Consider the following 14,978-nt stretch of genomic DNA (forward strand, 5'->3'; position numbering starts at 1 on the left):
TATTTTTTCTTTACATTTATCCCCCTGCTGAGAGCATTAAAGCCTAGAGACCAAAATCTGCTTTGTGTTCCTGACCCTAAAGCAATAACATTGGTCTCAACCAGGCCCCAGCGTGATCAGAGTCGTGCAGGACTTTCCGATGCTCTGCAGGGCTTGCAAAACGGAGCTGTCCTGCCCGGCCTCCACGTCCCACCGGCCTCCCTGCCTCAACCTGCCCAGGAAACGTCCTGCCTGCAGAACAGGAGACAGAGCGAGCAGGGTGGGACTGCGGTTTCAAATCATGATAAATTGTAGTTTTAAGTTGAAGGAATTTTACATTTTATTATGTGGCATAGCTGTATTTTTAATGTGCATGAGCCGCCTCTGGCGACTGAGGAAGGGCAGCATAGAAATATGAAGATACTTACACATAAGGAGCGGCTGGACTCCTGCTCTTCTCTGCCGCCCCCACCCGGCTCACTCTCCCTGCATCTTCGTGACCCCCAGGTTAGAGTTTGGCCCATTGGACACAGGCAGGGGTCACCTTGGCACCAATGGGAAACTCCCCCCCCCGCCGCGCTTTAAATGGGATCCAAGAGAGGGCTGTGGGTGGGGCAGAAGTTTTTGCCAAATGCAAAATGAGGCTTCAACCCACAGGATCCATGTCTAGAAAGCAGGGGGGGGGATGCACAGCCCCCAGAGAAGTGGGTCCCAGTTACTGGGGGGGTGGGGGGGCATTTGGCTTCTGCAGCCAGACAGAAGCTCCAGGATCCACCCAGAGCTGTGTTTGGCCTCTGCCAAAAGATGCACACAAAATCGGGGCCGTTTCATCTCACATGTGCATCTCCCGAGTCCACCTGGGGGCTGGCGGTGTGGTCTGGGGGTGCTCCCTCTTAATGCTGCTTCATGACACACAGCCTGGCCCCCCAGCTAGGAATACTCTCCCACAAGAGTCTATCTTTTATTGGGCGGGGGTCCACAATTCAGCGTGACCCCACCCAACTGCCCGGCAGTCACCGGAAGCCAGCCCCGAGCACCTACCTCAGAAGACCATCCTGGCAGTTCCTTAAGAGAGCCACCGGCCTCTAAGCTGAATAACTGGGCTTGGTTCCCCCCGTGCAGCCGGCTGTGCAATCTTGGGCCGGTCACAGTTCTCTCGGAGCTCTCTCAACCTCACCTGCCTCACTGGGCATCCGTTGTGGGGTGAGGAAGGGAAGACGGTTTGCAGGGCACAAGCGACCGGCTCTTATTTCAAGGCGACAAAATTAACTAGATATTTGAACTCGGAGCTATTTGCTTCGCAGACTACTAGCTGCTGACCTGCCCAAGGCACCCAGGGAGATTTCTCCACCGACTCTGTGACCAAAGCGGAAAGGCATGAAACGGATGCAGAGATTCGAACTCGCGACTGCTAGCTGCAAGAGCCAGCCAGGGAGCCAAGCCCTGGAAACCACCGTAAAGGCCTCAGTCTGTTTGGGGGCAATTCTGCCCAAAGCATCCCAACCACCGGCCTTCCCGAAGCCCAGCGACTTGCCCAGGGAAAGACACGGCTGCACCCTTGAGCTGGAAGGAATGAAGAGAGACCGAATCCACAGAAGCTCATTCCCCGTTCGATCCCCCCCCCCCTCCAGCCGCTCACGGCCCCCGCAAAAAAGGCAATCTCTCCAAGGCAGGGATGAGACGCGTCACTATTATTTTCCTGAAATAAGAACTTACAACACTCAGCCGTTCGCTTTTAAGGTGTCTGTTACAGGTTTTCTCTCTCTTCTTTTTTTTTAAAGACACACGCTCGGTTAATAAGCATTAGTGACTAGTTGAAAACAGGAAAAACCAAGTTACTAAAATAATTCACTTATGCACAAACTAAAAAAAAAAAAAAATAGACAGATCTTGTCTCTCCCCCCCCCCCCTCCAAAAACTGAAACACTTGAGAAAGGAGGGGGGAAAGCAGCCCCTCTACAAAAAAAGACAACGGCCATGATTGATAGGACAGGCGTGTGTGTTAAGAGACCGGGCGCACGTCCCCCCGGCCGGCCCTTGCAGGGATGCTCAGCTGGTTTCCCATCCGAAAGGCGGGATGGGGGGGGGGGGGTTGTGGGCCCCGACTGTCCTCTTGGTCACGTGATCTGGGGAATGTGGTCCGGGGGGGGGGGGGGGAGTGAGCCGGCGGCAGAGGGGAAGCAGAGAATTCCAAATTCCATGATTGACAGCAGACGGGCTGCATCGATATACGATTGCCCCCAATGCCTGGAGGGCAGAAGCAAGGTTTACAGCAGGAGAATGGGTGGGGGTAGATACGCCTGATCGGGGGGGAGGGGGGGCAGAAGCTCCGGCCCTCACCAGTGTGGCACCCGCAACCCTGTTTTCTTTTGCACAGCAGCCCAGGATCACTCATGAGGGGGGGTGTGGGGAGAAGCCTCTCATCTCCCACCTCCCCCAAGAGGTGTGGTGGGGTTGGGCAGGCAGGTGGGGCAGAGAAGGACCCACCACTTGGCTGGCAGGGCAGAGGTGGGGAGTCAGACCCCCCGGATACCTCCCGCGTTGAATGTGCCCCCAGAGAGGTCTCCCCTCCCTCTCCCTGGTTCCGGGGTCCCCGTTCAGGCCCTGGCCACGCCTCGGCCTCCCTTGCCTTACGCCTCCTGGCCGGGGCGACCCCCAAATCCTCCCCCAGCAATCGAGTCCGGGGGGGGGGGGCGGCCGTGTTGGTCTGAAGCACCAGGACAAAGGCTGAGTCCAGGGCACGGATCAGGTCAACCGAGTTTCAGTCTGGGGAGGGGCTTTCTTCTCCCCAGAAGGGAAGGGTCGGCCAGGAAGGTGAAACTTCAAATTGAGTCCAGCTTCTTTGGGCTCCGGGATCATTTGAGGAGTGCTCGGAGGAGAGTCCCCTTGGCCAGGGCCACCCTTCCTTGGCTTTGGGCCTGCAAAAGAAGCCAATACCCAAATCCTGCACCCCCCCCCCAACACCCACCTTCCTCTCGCTCTGCACTCCCTGGAAAGATCCACCTCTCAAGAAGGGGAGGGAGAGGAGAGAAGGGCACGCCCTGTGGAGCTGTCCCGGACCCCCCAGTTCTCCTGCCGAATGGCCAACCCGACATAGGGACCCCCGCGTGTCCACACGCCAGGGGAGGAGAGACTTTGACTCCGCCCTGCGGGAGGGCTCGAAAAGGTGAACGCACATGCAAAGAAGCTACTTTCGGATTGGAAAGAGATTCGTGTTTCTCCAGAGAGAGAGAGAGAGAGAGAGAGAGAGAGAGAGAGAGAGGCCCAAGAATTAAGCAGTGATTCCCAAAAACTGAGGACACCAGCTTGGAAGGTCCCTCCGGCTTGTCTCCCACGACAGCAAAGGCAAAAGAAACAAAGGAGCCGAGGGGAGGAGGAGAGGCCGGAACATGCAGCTTCCATATGGAAGTCAAGAACTTTGCGGAAATCCCAAAGTGGGATGGAAAGAAACAGACAGACAGCGATTGCTCCCGAAAGAACCTGGAAGGGGGAGGGGGGGTCTGAAGGGGGGGCACAGCTGCTGCCCAAAACGACTTTGCCCCAAGCGCCAGGGGCAGCCTAAGGAAAGGCAACCCCAGAGAGAAATTTGGTGATCCGTTGCTGGCTTTTGGACAGGGATCACCTGCCTGGTTGCAGGAAGGCCTCCCAGCGAAAAATGGGGTCCCAATCCAACACAGGCAAGCCAGCTGCGTCTCCACGAAGAAAGAACTTCTTACAATCCATCCCCCGGGGGCTCTCAGAGTCCGGTTCCCGGCCTCTCCTCAGCTTAACGTTTCTGTTAATGCTACATCCTGCCGCCTCCCCGTGAGTCATTGAGGGGAGAAAAAGCCCCCCCCCCAATCTCCCCAAAACCCAGGCACGGGGAGGGGCTGCGAGACCACCAACTGAGGGGTATAAATAAGGCCTGCTGTGACCCCCGGCCCCCCCTCTGCCCTCACAGCTTATCACCCGACCGGGCGAGGCAAGAGGCGGGGATCCCCCTACAGCTCCGCACTCAGAGCGAGGATCCCCCTACATCCACTGCCCCCGTCGGATGGGCAGGCGAGCGGGAGCCCAGCCCCAGCTAGTTCTCCGACCCGACGTTCTGCCGGGCTTTGATGAAGGCCATCCCGTGGGTGCGGAAGTGAGTCTTCAGGTTGAGCTGGGTGTCGAAGGACTTGCCGCACACCGTGCAGGAGAGTTTCCCTTCGGCGTCCGGCGGGGAGCCGCCCTCAGGGTCTCCCCGGGCGCCGGGCTCCTCTGCGTCGCCGGCCCCCCTCTTCTTCTTGTGGGTGATGAAGCGGTGGCGGTTGAGGGAGACCTGAGAGGTGAAGCACAGCCCGCACTCCCGGCATTGGTGGGCGCTCTCCCCTGTCCGGTGTTGGGGGATGTGCTCCTGGAAATCCGCCGCGGAGGAGGCCACGTAGCCGCACTTGCGGCAATGGAAAAGTTCCTTCCGGTCCCCTTTGGGGGTCTTGGCGGGGGGAGTGGTGCTGTCCGGCTCTTCGCTGCAGGAATCTCCCTCGTCGTCGGAGGAGAGCTTGCGTTTCCGGCTGGAGGCCTGCAGGGGCAGGAGGGGGAAAGCAAAGAAGCTTAACGCCATTTGCTTCCGGACGGAAAAACCACACACACACTCACAGCAGGGGTGCCCGACCATTTGGAGCCTGCTGGAGAATTCTGGCGTTGTGCCGTTGTCCTAAAACGGCGGCCGCAGAGAGAGGACGGAGGCCGCTGGGCAAGGGCTGGCCTTCAGCCCCACGGTAGATCACTGGTGTAGTAGTGGCACCAGCGGCCACCAAATTGTTTTTGCAAAAATAATGAACTGGGAGGGGTGGGTGAAGAAACAAATACAGATAAATATAGATGCCCTGGGAAACCAACATGGCAATAGAATATCCAAATTGGACTTATATGGCGTCTTCTCTCTTCAGTAATTCTTTTATTCTTATTATATTTCACACAAGTCAAGGGACAATGGTTTTTATGTTTAAGGCCCAACTTCAACTTATTAAGGAATCTCTTGATAAGAGTATCGGGTCATGTTCACGATAGCTAAACTGAGCTCGTGGCGTCTGAAGCGTCCTCAAATATGAAAACCCTTGGAAAAGCTGTAAAGCGAACCGCGTCGGGACTTGTGTGAAATATAATAAGAATAGAAGAATTACTGAAGAGAGAAGACTCTATATAAGTCCAATCTGGATATTTTATTGCCATGTTGGTCTCCCAGGGCGTCTATATTTTTCTGCCAAAATGTTTTTAGCAATCTGCAAAGCCAATCAGATCCCCAATGGCCAATCTGAAGCCTGGCAGGGCAACAGCCCCGCCCCCGCCCCGCCCACTTCCTCAAAAACTCGTTCCAGCCTTTACGATTGGAGAGGCCAAAGTTCCAAAGGCCGGCTGCAGCCGAATTGTTCTTCCGGACAGTCTCAGGGGCTCCCTGAGGAACTTTCACAGCTTTGTCCAGGCTGGGTCTCCACCGGCCACCATTCCCCCCCCGGTTGGGGCCAGGGCCCAAAGGGCAGAGGCCAGCCAGGTGCTGGTTGAGTTTCAGCCAGACTCCAGCATCGGGCCAATGACTCTGGGGGTGGATCCGGTCAGCTGCCCCCCAACAGGAAGAGCTGGGTGGCATCAGGGGGTTGGGGGGCCCCAGCCCAGGCCGTGCCCCCAGACCGTCTGGGCAAGAGGGCGCAAATGGATGTTAAATGGTTTCAGGAAGAGAACTGCACCCAGTGGCACCCAGTGGCCATCTTGTTATTTTGGGGAACTTTTATTTATTTATTTATTTATTTATTTATTTATTATTAAATTTATATCCCGCTTCCCCCCGGACACCCAGTGGCCATCTTGTTATTTTGGGGAACCTTTTAATTAATTAATTAATTAATTAATTAATTAAATTTATATCCCGCTTCCCCCCGGACACCCAGTGACACCCAGTGGCCATCTTGTTATTTTGAGGAACTTTTTATTTTATATATTTATCTTTATATTCATATTAAAAGGTAAAAAAGGTAAAGGTATCCCCTGTGCAAGCACCGGGTCATGTCTGACCCTTGGGGTGACGCCCTCTAGCGTTTTCTTGGCAGACTCAATACGGGGTGGTTTGCCAGGGCCTTCCCCAGTCATTACCCTTTATCCCCCAGCAAGCAAGCTGGGTACTCATTTTACCGACCTCGGAAGGATGGAAGGCTGAGTCAACCTTGAGCCGGCTGCTGGGATTGAACTCCCAGCCTCATGGGCAGAGCTTCAGACGGCTGCCTTACCACTCTGCGCCATAAGAGGCTCATTCATATTCATATTATTATTATTAAATTTATATCCCGCTTCCCCCCAGAGGCTCGACTTAATGTTGTTTTAGGGGTGGGTTTTATTGGAGGTATACTTTTAGGTAAGCCGCCTTAAGAGGAAGGCAGGTTATTAATTTAATAAATACTACTACTAATAAGGGAGCCGACAGTCGCATGGCAGCTCTTCCTGCTACCCTCTGCCCTGACCCTGAAGAAAAGTACAAAGATAAAACAGCTCCATAAAACACACACACCAACACTACCGGAAACAGGAAAGAGGGCCAGTAACTTGGGGGGAGGGGGACGGGGGGATGCCAGAGTGCCTCAAACCAACCCCCCAAATTTCATTCACTGCCAAAAGCCACCAACAGACTGGAACAGACAAATCTCCCAGGGCCAGGAGCTCCGTCTGGCATAGGAGTAGGTTTTAAGGCAGTCCTTAAAATGCTTTAAGGTGTACATGCACACCCCCCTCTCCCCCTCACAAGCGGGAAGCAGACGATCTTTGCAAGCCCCATGACCTGGTCAAGGCCTGATCCCCCGGGGCCCTTCGGGGGCCACCAGCACCCCCTTGCGGGCTCACCTGTGAGTTCCGGGAGCCCAGCCGGGTGATCAGCACCTCCTGACTCCGCGTCTCGTCCGTCACTTTGATCCCGTGGCGCACCTGGATGTGCTTCTCCAGGATGAGGCGGCTGCTGAAGGTGCGCTTCCCTTCGGTGCAGTACCTGCGCGGGAGGGGGGGGGGAGAGGAAGGAGGCCGTGAGAAGCCGCCCCCCCAGGGGGAGGGACTCAGGCTCATTCGACTCCCAACAACCTCCCCCCCGAGGAAGGCCTGCTTGCCCGCCTCCTGCCGTGGTTCTTGGGCCCTGCCATTTGCCAAGGATGGAGAATGGAGAATGGGGGGAGCTGTTCACTGGCAAAGTCTGGCTGCTTGGAACCAGCTCTGCAGCCCTGCCTGTGCTGCTTTGTCTGTGCTGCTTTTGTGGAGCCCCACTGCCTATTTTGGCTTCTGAAGAGAGACACGTGGGGGCTCTCGCTGGCCTGGGACTGTCCTCTGTGAATCACAGAATCACGGAGCTGGAAGGGGCCTCCAGAGTCATCTAGGCCAACCCCTGCAGAATGCTGGAAGCTCACAACTACCTGCCCCACCCACAGTGACCCCAATTTCATGACCAAGTGATCCCCCCCCACCACCAAAAATCTCCAGAATCCAGCCTGGCCTGGAGGGAATTCAATTCCCTGAGCATGCAAGGAAGGGCCAGAAGTGGCAAACATTGGCACATCCCTTCCTGCCCACCCACTCACCATCTGCCTAAGCTCGTAAAATCAACATTTTAATGAGATGACTCTCCAGCCTCTGCTTAAAAACCAAAGAAGGAGAACCCACCACCTCCCAAGGAAGCCTGTTCTACTAAGGAACCGCTCAGTCTGTCAGGAACTTCTTCCAGAGGCTGAGATGGAATTTAGAATCATAAAGTGGGAAGGGACCTCCTGGGTCATCTAGTCCAACCCCCTGCACTATGTAGGACACTCCCAACCCTCTCACTCACCCACTGTCACCTGCCAGCCCTTTGAGCCTCTCCATCAGGTGGCTCTCCAGCCTCTGCTTAAAAATCTCCAAAGATGGAGAACCCACCACCTCCCGAGGAAGCTTGTTCCACTGAGAAACTGCTCTGTCAGGAACTGCTTCTAGAGGTTGAGATGGAATTTAGAATCATAGAATCATAGAGTTGGAAGGGACCTCCTGGGTCATCTAGTCCAACCCCCTGCACTATGCAGGACACTTACATCCCTCTCGCTCATCCCCTGTCACCTGCCACCCCCTTGAACCTTCACAGAATCAGCCTCTGTCAGATGGCTCTCCAGCCTCTGCTTAAAAACCTCCAAAGATGGGGAACCCACCACCTCCTGAGGAAGCCTGTTCCACTGAGAAACCGCTCTCACTGTCAGGAACTTCTTCCGGATGTTTAGACGGAATTTCTTTTGAATTAATTTCATCCCATTGCTTCTGGTCCGTCCCTCTTGGGCAAGAGAGAACAACTCTGCTCCATCGTCTGTATCAGGGGTAGTCAACCTGTGGTCCTCCAGATGTCCATGGACTACAATTCCCATGAGCCCCTGCCAGCATTTGCTGGCAGGGGCTCATGGGAATTGTAGTCCATGGACATCTGGAGGAACACAGGTTGACTACCCCTGGTCTATATGGCTCCATCCTCTATATGGCAGCCTTTCAAGACATGTCCAGAGGGCTGCCTTGTTGGTCTGAATTAGGAGAGCCGGATTGAAGTCCAGGAGCACCTGAGGGACCCACGAGCGTTTCACAGGTGAGCTTTCAAGCATCCCAGTTCCCCGTGCTGGAGCGCTAGGTCGGCCTGTGGCAGAACAGCGAGGTGCCAGTCCGTGGGGCAAAAGAGAGATAAACATGGCTGTCGGGGACTGAAATGGGCGGTACAGAAATCTAAATAAAGATGTTGCGGGTCAAATCGGCTGGACAAATCTGAAGAGGGCAGCTTTGGCACACAAAAGCTTACGCCCCTAAAGGCTTGTGGTCTCTGATGCTGAGCTGACGGAGGGGACCCACGAGGAAGATGGGCCTGCTCAAAATGCACTGGGGGAAGCAAGAAAGAGGGGGAGGCCGTTCATAGAGTTCTCTCCAATTTAGGGCCCGTTGTGTTCCTGAATGCAACTTGCAGTTTTCGGTCACGCATTGGCCATGCCTGCAAATTTTGCTCATGGACCACTAAATCACTGGTCCTTTCTCAAGTCCACAAACAAATCAACTGCTTCAACGGCACGTGCTGAGGAATCACAGAACCGGAGAGCTGAAAGGGCCCTCCAGCCCAACCCCCCACAGGATGCAGGAAACGCACAAGCACCTGCCCACCCACCACAGGGGACCCAATTCCAGGCCCTGAGGATGCTGCTGCCCCCCAAAGTTCTAAATCAGGCGTGTTTGATAAGACAGTGACTATCACACCCACGTCAACGGCTCACCGAATCGTCACGTACCCGATGCTGAACAAGGAGTTCCGCCTGCAGAAGGCAGGTGGTCCAGCGGCCCCCTCCCCGCCCCTGCAGCCGGCCACAAGCCTCTCTATCACAGACTCTTCTGCAAAAGGCTTCCTTCCCAACCCCGGAAGGTCAGAGCAGCACACGGGTAGCAAGAAATCCTTCCCTCCCTCCCTCCCTCCCTCCCTCCGCAGCCCAGAGGGGGCCCATACCTGCAGGGGTAGACGCGTTTGATGCCCTCGTGGTTGACCCGGACGTGTCTCCGCAGGCTGGGGGCCGAGCAGAAGGAGCGTTCGCACAAGCGGCAAGGAAACTTCTTCACGCACTGGGGAGGGAGCAATGAGAGGGGGAGGGGGCAGTGAGGACGCAAGCTCGGTCGCCCGCAACGGGAAAGACCCAGAGTCCCGTGGGAGGACTAACGGAATCTATGAACGTCCGGAGGAGCTCTCATAAGTCGCTGCTCCTTTCTTCGGAGACAGCTAGACCGGGGGTCCATCGGTCCTTCCGACTGCAGCCTCCTGGACTGAATCGAGACGTCGGTTTCCTGTCTCACTACCAACGAGGATCTCTTCGTGTCTACTCCCCCCTCCACCTATCACCCCTCATCCAATCCCAACTGCTTGTCTATCTGAAATCGCTCCACTCTGCAAGACAGAAGGACAGACGGACTCACATCCTAACTATCTCTGAAGAAGTGAGCTGTGACTCCAGAAACCTCCTCCCCTGTGACACATTTTGTGAGTCTTTCAGATGCTCCTGGACTCTGGCCCTTTTCTCTTGCTACAGACAGACTCATGTGGCCTGTCCATCTTGGTCCATCTCCCGAAAAGCCCTCGCAAGGCCCCTCAAGCCTAACCCCCAACACACAAACAGGGCTCTGTTGTTCACCTCCCCACCCTCCACTTGCCAAAATGTCTCGGGACTTGGATGCTCTGCAAACTGCCGGTGGAAGCCAAAGGCACCCAGGTCAGCATCAGGCAGGAGCAGAAGCCCCCCCCCCCCCCCAGCACTCCGGTTTTCAGAGGCTGCCGGACACCTGCAACACCAGGCAATCTTTGAAGACGCAGCTGCTTTTTTCTATCCGGCTTTTCTCCCGTTAGGACGCAAAACAGCTTTAGAATACGGCTCTCCCCATCTATGCTTTCTCATATAAATGACTCTGTCCAATAGAATCACAGAGCCGAAAGGGACCCCAAGGGTCATCTAGTCCAACCCCCTGCAGAATGCAGGAAACTCACAACTACCTGCCCACCCACAGTGACCTGAATTCCATGCCCAGATGATGCCCCCACAAACCACAATCCCCGGCCAGTCTGGCCTGGAGGAAATCTGCCTTCTGACCCCAAAGTGGCGATCGACATTCCCTTGGCCATGCAAGAGAGGGACACAAGAGCCAAGCAGGGACACCATCCCTCCTGCTCACCCACTCACAATTTGTGTAAGTCCACAGAATCAGCCTCTCCATCAGATGGCTCTCCAGCCTCTGCTTAAAAACCTCCAAAGATGGAGAACCCACCACCTCCCGAGGAAGCCTGTTCCACTGAGAAACCGCTCTGACTGTCAGGAACTTCTTCCGGAGGTTTAGACGGGATTTAGAATCATAGAGCTGGAAGGGACTTCCTGAGTCATCTAGTCCAGCCCCCTGCACTATGCAGGACACTCACAACCCTCTCGCTCATCCACTGTCACCTGCCACCCCCTTGAGCCTTCACAGAATCAGCCTCTCCGTCAGAGGGCTCTCCAGCCTCTGCTTAAAAACCTCCAAAGATGGAGAACCCACCACCTCCCGAGGAAGCCTGTTCCACTGAGAAACCGCTCTAACCCTCAGGAACTTCTGACAGTTTACCTGAAATTGGACAAGTTTGAGGGGCCCAAGGTGGCCAGCAAGCTCCCCTAGCAGAAGTAGAGATTCGATCCCAGGCCACCTGGAGCCCTCACCCCCCCATCTTCCCACAGCCCCACGCTGGCTCTCGAGGCCAGATTGAGTCTCGGTGCCAGTTCTCTCAGAGCTCTCTCAGCCACTGTTGTAGGAGGAGAGGGCTGCTTTGAGAGACAGAGACAGAGAGACAGAGAGAGAGGGAGGAGGCATCCCTCCCCGCGGCCCCCTCACCTTGCCGTGGATCTTCTTCATGTGCACGACGTACTCGTCCCGCTCCGGAAACCAGGAGTGGCAGATGCCGCAGGTCCATCCGTTGCTGCGGGTGCGCCGGCCCACCTCCGGCTTGCGCTGGAAGCGTCCCCTCTTGCTCTTCCGCACCTCCGGGGAGCTGGGCGGGTCGTCGTCCTCAGAAGAGGAGGAGGAGGACTCGGAGGCCTTGGAGACGGACGGCGGGGGCTCCTCTTCGGCCGGCTCCGGCTTGGGGGTCAGGGGGGCGGCGGGGGCCGGCTTCTTGGGGGGCTCCTCCTTCGGCTTCTGGGGCTGGTGAGTATTCTGCCTCCCGGGAGGAACAGGTGGGCCAGAATGAGTGGGGCTCGTTCCCCGGAGGAGAGGCCCCCACGGCTCCCGCCCCCCCCCCCCCCCGCAGCTGCACACTCCTCCTCGGGGCCCCACTGCTGCCTGATCCCGAGCAGAGCGGCTGTCTCCTCTCCCCGGCTCCCCAGGGACTCAAGCAGAGACAGGCCTTTCCCAGGAAGACAGGCGTGGGAACAGCGGGTGCAAGAAGCAGCCCAGAGCTGCCCCGAGGACCGAAGCACCGTCCGTGACCTGCTTGTGGGCCTCGGCCGCTGCCCCAAGGGCCACCCGCCGCCCCCCAACCGGGCACCAACAGCCCCCGCCCCCCCGGTCTCATGTTGGGTCCAGGCCCCCGACCCCACCTTCAGGTGCTCCAGCATGGTCCGCTTCTGGGCGAAGAGCAGGGGGCAGCTGGGACACTTGAAGACGCTCACGCGCTGGTTAAGCAGGTGCTGGTCAAAGTGCGAGGAGAGCAGAGGCTTGTGGGTGAAGACGGTGTCGCACATGGCACACTTGTAGATCATCCTGTAGGCACAAACCACGGCATGAGGCAGGAGGCCACGCTGACCGCATAGCCCGCCCGTTCCCACAGACTCAGCACAGGCAGCATCAACATTAGCCACCTCGGGGGGGGGGGGCGGAGGGGGGGGAGAGAGAAAGCAAGAGGGAAGGGAATCTGGTCTTTTATACCTCACTCTTCACAGCCCACGGGAGTCTCCAAGTGGGTTCCCTTCCTCTCCTCCCCCCACAGGGGAAACCCTGGGAGACAGGCGGGCCTGAGAGAGCTCTGCGAGAACAGCCCTCGGAGAACTCCTGGCTGGCTGCACGCGGAGGAGGCGTGAGGAGTCAAACCGGGTTTCTCTTCCAACCCCCCTGCCAGGCGGGCTCTCCAGGCGTGACCGAAAGGCCTGGATCCCCCGGGGCCCTTACTTGGGCTGCTGGCTGCTGAACCCCGGGTGCTGGGTGTAGACGTGGGCGTGGGCGCTGGGGGCCGACTTGAACGCCATGGGACAGATGGGACACTTGTGGAAGACCTCGCAGTGGGACGTCTGGATGTGGGACTTGATGGAGTTCACGCCGCCAAAGACCACCGAGCAGCTCGGGCACCTGAGGGGAAGAGGGCGGGAAGCTCGGAGGGGGAGCGGGGCCCGGCGTGGACACCCTGCCCCCCTCCGCCTCCCCCAGCTCCAATCGCGGGAGCCAGGAGGCGGCCTCTGCTCTCTGACCGGGACCCCGCAGGATCAGACCAGCAGCTTTTCTGACCCCCACCCAGAGAGCTGCCTCCAGGAAGAACAGAAGTCTGCAGGGCCAATCTCCCCTCCACCCCACCCCGCCCCCAAGTGTATGGCCCCCTACAACCGGAGGCTGGGGGGTGCCCTCCTTCTGGGCACGGAGATGCCATGCGCCTTGCAGCTGCTACGGCCTTCCCTGCAGGAAGCTACCTGGCCGGCTAGCGGCTCCCAACATGCCTTGCGGCAGCAAATCCCGTAACTCGAGCATCCCCCCAAAATGGCTGTCCCAGGAAGTGGAGCCAAACCCAAAAATGGCTACCTCAGGAGGCGGTGCCAAACAGAACACCTGCCGTCTCACGCCTCCTGGGCAGACGGAAGGGCCCTCTGGCTGCAGAAAGAATGGGGGCTTCGCAGGGGCCATGAAAACAAGCCACCAGTTGGGGCCAAGGTAAGTACCCAGAAGAGCTGCTTTTTACATACCCCGATTTTACATACCCCAAGGAGCCTCCAAGCAGCTTCCAGTCGCCTTCCCCTCCCTCTCCCCACAAGAGACACCCGGTGAAGTAAGTGTGGCTGAGAGAGCCCTAAGAGAACTGCTCTGCAAGAACAGCTCCAAGAGAAATAGGGTTGGCCCAAGGTCACCCAGCTGGCTGCAAGTGGAGGAGGAGCGGGGAATCAAACCCGTTTCTCCAGATGATGGGCACCACATCGGGGAACCCGGCTGCAAATTAATCTCTTCTTACGGAAAGCTCTCTTTTCTCCGTCCTGACAGGGCTGCCAACCGGTTTCTCTGGGAGTTCCCCTTCGGGTGCTCGGCCGGCGGGCCGTTTCACCATTGCACGGAGCGACCCTGCGGCAGCTGCCCAAATCAGCAAGCCCCCTCCCGTTTCTCCGGAGACCGGCTGGCTCAAGCGCCCCGTGCGCTCCCGGGCCGGAAGGGGAGGGGGGCATCGTGGTCCGAGGCAGACGGGGGCGGCCCCGGCGAGAGGACTCCCACCCCGTCCCCCTACCTGTAGCCGATCCGCCGGGAGAAATGGAGGCAGGCTTCGTTCAGGTGGGCCTCGAAGTTGCCCAAGAGGAAGTTCCCCCCGCACTCCGGGCACACGTGGGGCGGGCGGTTCTTGTGCATGCGCTGGTGGGCGCCGAAGCTGCAGCGGTTGGGCATGATCATGGGGCAGGTGCTGCAAACCTGCGGGGGGCAAAGGAGAGGGGAGACCGGCGGTTAAAGAAAAGGAGGGAAGGAGAGGGAGAGGCCCAACGCACAGCAAAGGGAAGGGAAGAAGCACGGGGAGGCTGAGGCCTGACACCCCCCCACACCAGATCTGAGCACATGGCTCACTGGCAGCTGGGACCAACGCGCCGTGTGGGGCGCCTCCTCCCATAGAGATGAACCTGCCCCGTCCCCTCTGGTCATCGATTGAGTCCCTGCTTTGGGGGCCATCCCCGTCCGATGCAGTCAGGGGCCCCCCCTGAGAAAGGGCCCCCTCGGTTGTGGCACCAAAACATTAGAACGCCCTCCCCTGGGAGATTGGTCCGTCTCCCTCTATCCGTGTCTTTTGCCAACACGTGTGGACGTTTCGCTTTGCTTCACTTGGCCGACGCACGACCACGGTTACCGGACGTCCTCCTGGTGGGATCCATTTTTGTGTTTTTAATTTATATGACTTCATAATTTTTAACGGTTGGGATGTTTTAATTCTTATATTTAAAAGGTTCTAGCCCAGCCTCCCGTCCCGCACAGGGGCCAACCAATTCCTCCGCAGGGCCAACGGCAGGACAGAGAGGCCAGGGCCTCGCCCTGATGTCCGGAGCATAAGAAGATGGCACGGGCTACCAGGCCTTCCCCTGCTGGTGCCTCCTGGCTCTGGGATTCACAGCCTTAGTGCCTCTGGATGTGGAGGCTCCCCTCTGTCTCCATGGCTGATAGACCTCTCCTCCAGGAAGCTGTCCAATCCCCTTTCAAAGCTGTTCATGCCTGTGGCCTTTGCTCCATGCTCTGGCAGCAAATTCCACATTTGAGTCACTCTCGGTGTGAAGAAT

The 14,978-nt window shown here is 57.5% G+C and overlaps 1 protein-coding gene across 4 annotated transcripts in view; it reads right to left on the reverse strand.

The window, feature by feature from the left end:
• Positions 1-1,655: 1,655 nt before the first annotated feature.
• Positions 1,656-14,978, reverse strand: part of ZNF687 (zinc finger protein 687) — a 36,408-nt gene continuing 23,085 nt past the window's right edge. For all 4 annotated transcript variants that reach the window (XM_077319679.1, XM_077319705.1, XM_077319695.1 and 1 more), the window contains exons 3-9: positions 13,949-14,127; positions 12,637-12,813; positions 12,069-12,231; positions 11,365-11,685; positions 9,467-9,579; positions 6,829-6,970; positions 1,656-4,519 (exon numbers count right to left, since the gene is read on the reverse strand). In XM_077319679.1, the coding sequence (XP_077175794.1) occupies positions 4,043-4,519; positions 6,829-6,970; positions 9,467-9,579; positions 11,365-11,685; positions 12,069-12,231; positions 12,637-12,813; positions 13,949-14,127 (1,572 nt within the window). In that variant the 3' untranslated portion in view covers positions 1,656-4,042. The remainder of the gene's footprint in view (positions 4,520-6,828; positions 6,971-9,466; positions 9,580-11,364; positions 11,686-12,068; positions 12,232-12,636; positions 12,814-13,948; positions 14,128-14,978) is intronic.

The sequence above is a fragment of the Paroedura picta genome, chromosome 1, assembly GCF_049243985.1.
Source record: "Paroedura picta isolate Pp20150507F chromosome 1, Ppicta_v3.0, whole genome shotgun sequence".
Taxonomy (NCBI): Eukaryota; Metazoa; Chordata; class Lepidosauria; order Squamata; family Gekkonidae; genus Paroedura; species Paroedura picta.